This window comes from Lactuca virosa, chromosome 2 (genome assembly GCF_052849685.1).
Source record: "Lactuca virosa cultivar CGN04683 chromosome 2, Lactuca_virosa_CGN04683_v6, whole genome shotgun sequence".
Taxonomy (NCBI): Eukaryota; Viridiplantae; Streptophyta; class Magnoliopsida; order Asterales; family Asteraceae; genus Lactuca; species Lactuca virosa.
Genome location: NC_136427.1, coordinates 134685437 through 134686747, shown reverse-complemented (window position 1 = coordinate 134686747; position 1311 = coordinate 134685437). Strand labels below are relative to the sequence as shown.

The window sequence follows — 1311 nt, the reverse complement described above, 5'->3', positions numbered from 1 at the left end:
GAGATCATAAAAATCTCTCCAAGGTTCACACTTGCCACCATGTCAGTCACCTGCTCGACTGCATGTGCAACCGGTCCTGATTTGCGATCTTTGCATTCTCTCGCAGAGTGCCCAATCTCTCCGCAGACGTGGCAAGGTCCAACCCTCTTTGGCTTTGAGTTAGGATTCTGATGACCCGGTTTCTTGAAGCTTTGTTTCTTGTGTCCGAAGTTCTTCTTGTTCTATCCCCCAGACTTAACTTTGTCACTAGAACCCCCAGCTGACACATGATGCACACTCAATCCGACTTTACCACGCTTGTCCCTGATGCGAGTTTCCTCCTCAATGCGGAGGTGTTTCATCAGATCATCCTAGGAGTAGTCCTCAGACTTATGCATTATTCTCTTAGAGAAATCTTTCCACGAGGGTGGAAGTTTTGTGATAATCGCACCAACCTGAAAGAGTTTTGGAATAAAGATGGAGAGTGCGTTCAACTTGTTGACCATGACTTGGAGTTCATGCACTTGCTCCATGATTGATTTGTCATCAGCCATTTGAAACTCTAGGTACTTAGACACAAGGTACTTGTTAGTACCTTCCTCATGTGCCTTGTACTTAAGTTCCAACGCATTCCATAGATCTCTTGGATCTTTGACCAACGCGTAAAGATCATAGAGCCTATCAGATAGGGAGTTCTTGATGTGACCCACACACAGTTCCTCAGACTCTCTATGCAGAGTCCTTTGCTTTTCTAGTTCTGCGATGACCGTTGGGTCCACAGTTTTCCCCTCCTCGGGAATTGGATTAGCAGGAACTGGTGCCAGTTCTGGGTCCAACACAAAGGTGAGCTTCAAAACATGAAGCATGAACTTGACCTTCTCAGCCCAACGAGTGTAGTTCTGACCATTGAATTGGTCAAGTTTAGCAAACTCTTGGTTCATGAAATGGAGGCTAGAAGTAGTGTCCATTAGTCTGTTGATTTATCACAAATAAAAACCTTTAAGAATGTTGTAATTCAAACTAATAGACATGCAAGTAAACTGACAAATAATATTGAGAATTATATGTCGATTAGTTGCGAATAATAGATCCAATTATTATTATTATATTTACCAAGTTTTATCCAAAACCAGATTAATCCTTCTCGATTAGATCTGATTATAACAAAAGGAAGAAGAAGACTGTCCTATTGTTGGACGAAATTAAATGCAAGACAGAAAAGTAAAACCGACCTATTGATGGCTGATCTTGAACTTCAGATAAGTGCATGGATCGGACTCCTGTCCTTAAAGGTTTTTACTTCTCTTCTACTGGTTGTAAGCAACACAGTAA

The 1311-nt window shown here is 41.7% G+C and overlaps 1 protein-coding gene across 1 annotated transcript; it reads right to left on the bottom strand.

Annotated features, from left to right (window-relative positions):
- Positions 1-350: 350 nt before the first annotated feature.
- Positions 351-947, bottom strand: LOC145157777 (uncharacterized). The gene has a single exon (XM_079076772.1). It carries the CDS (start codon positions 945-947, stop codon positions 351-353), a length of 597 nt encoding a protein of 198 aa, XP_078932898.1.
- Positions 948-1311: the final 364 nt, after the last annotated feature.

Bases quoted from the DNA above. Each gene is read 5' to 3' on its own strand.
- LOC145157777 (XM_079076772.1), bottom strand. From the start codon at position 947: ATGGACACTACTTCTAGCCTCCATTTCATGAACCAAGAGTTTGCTAAA.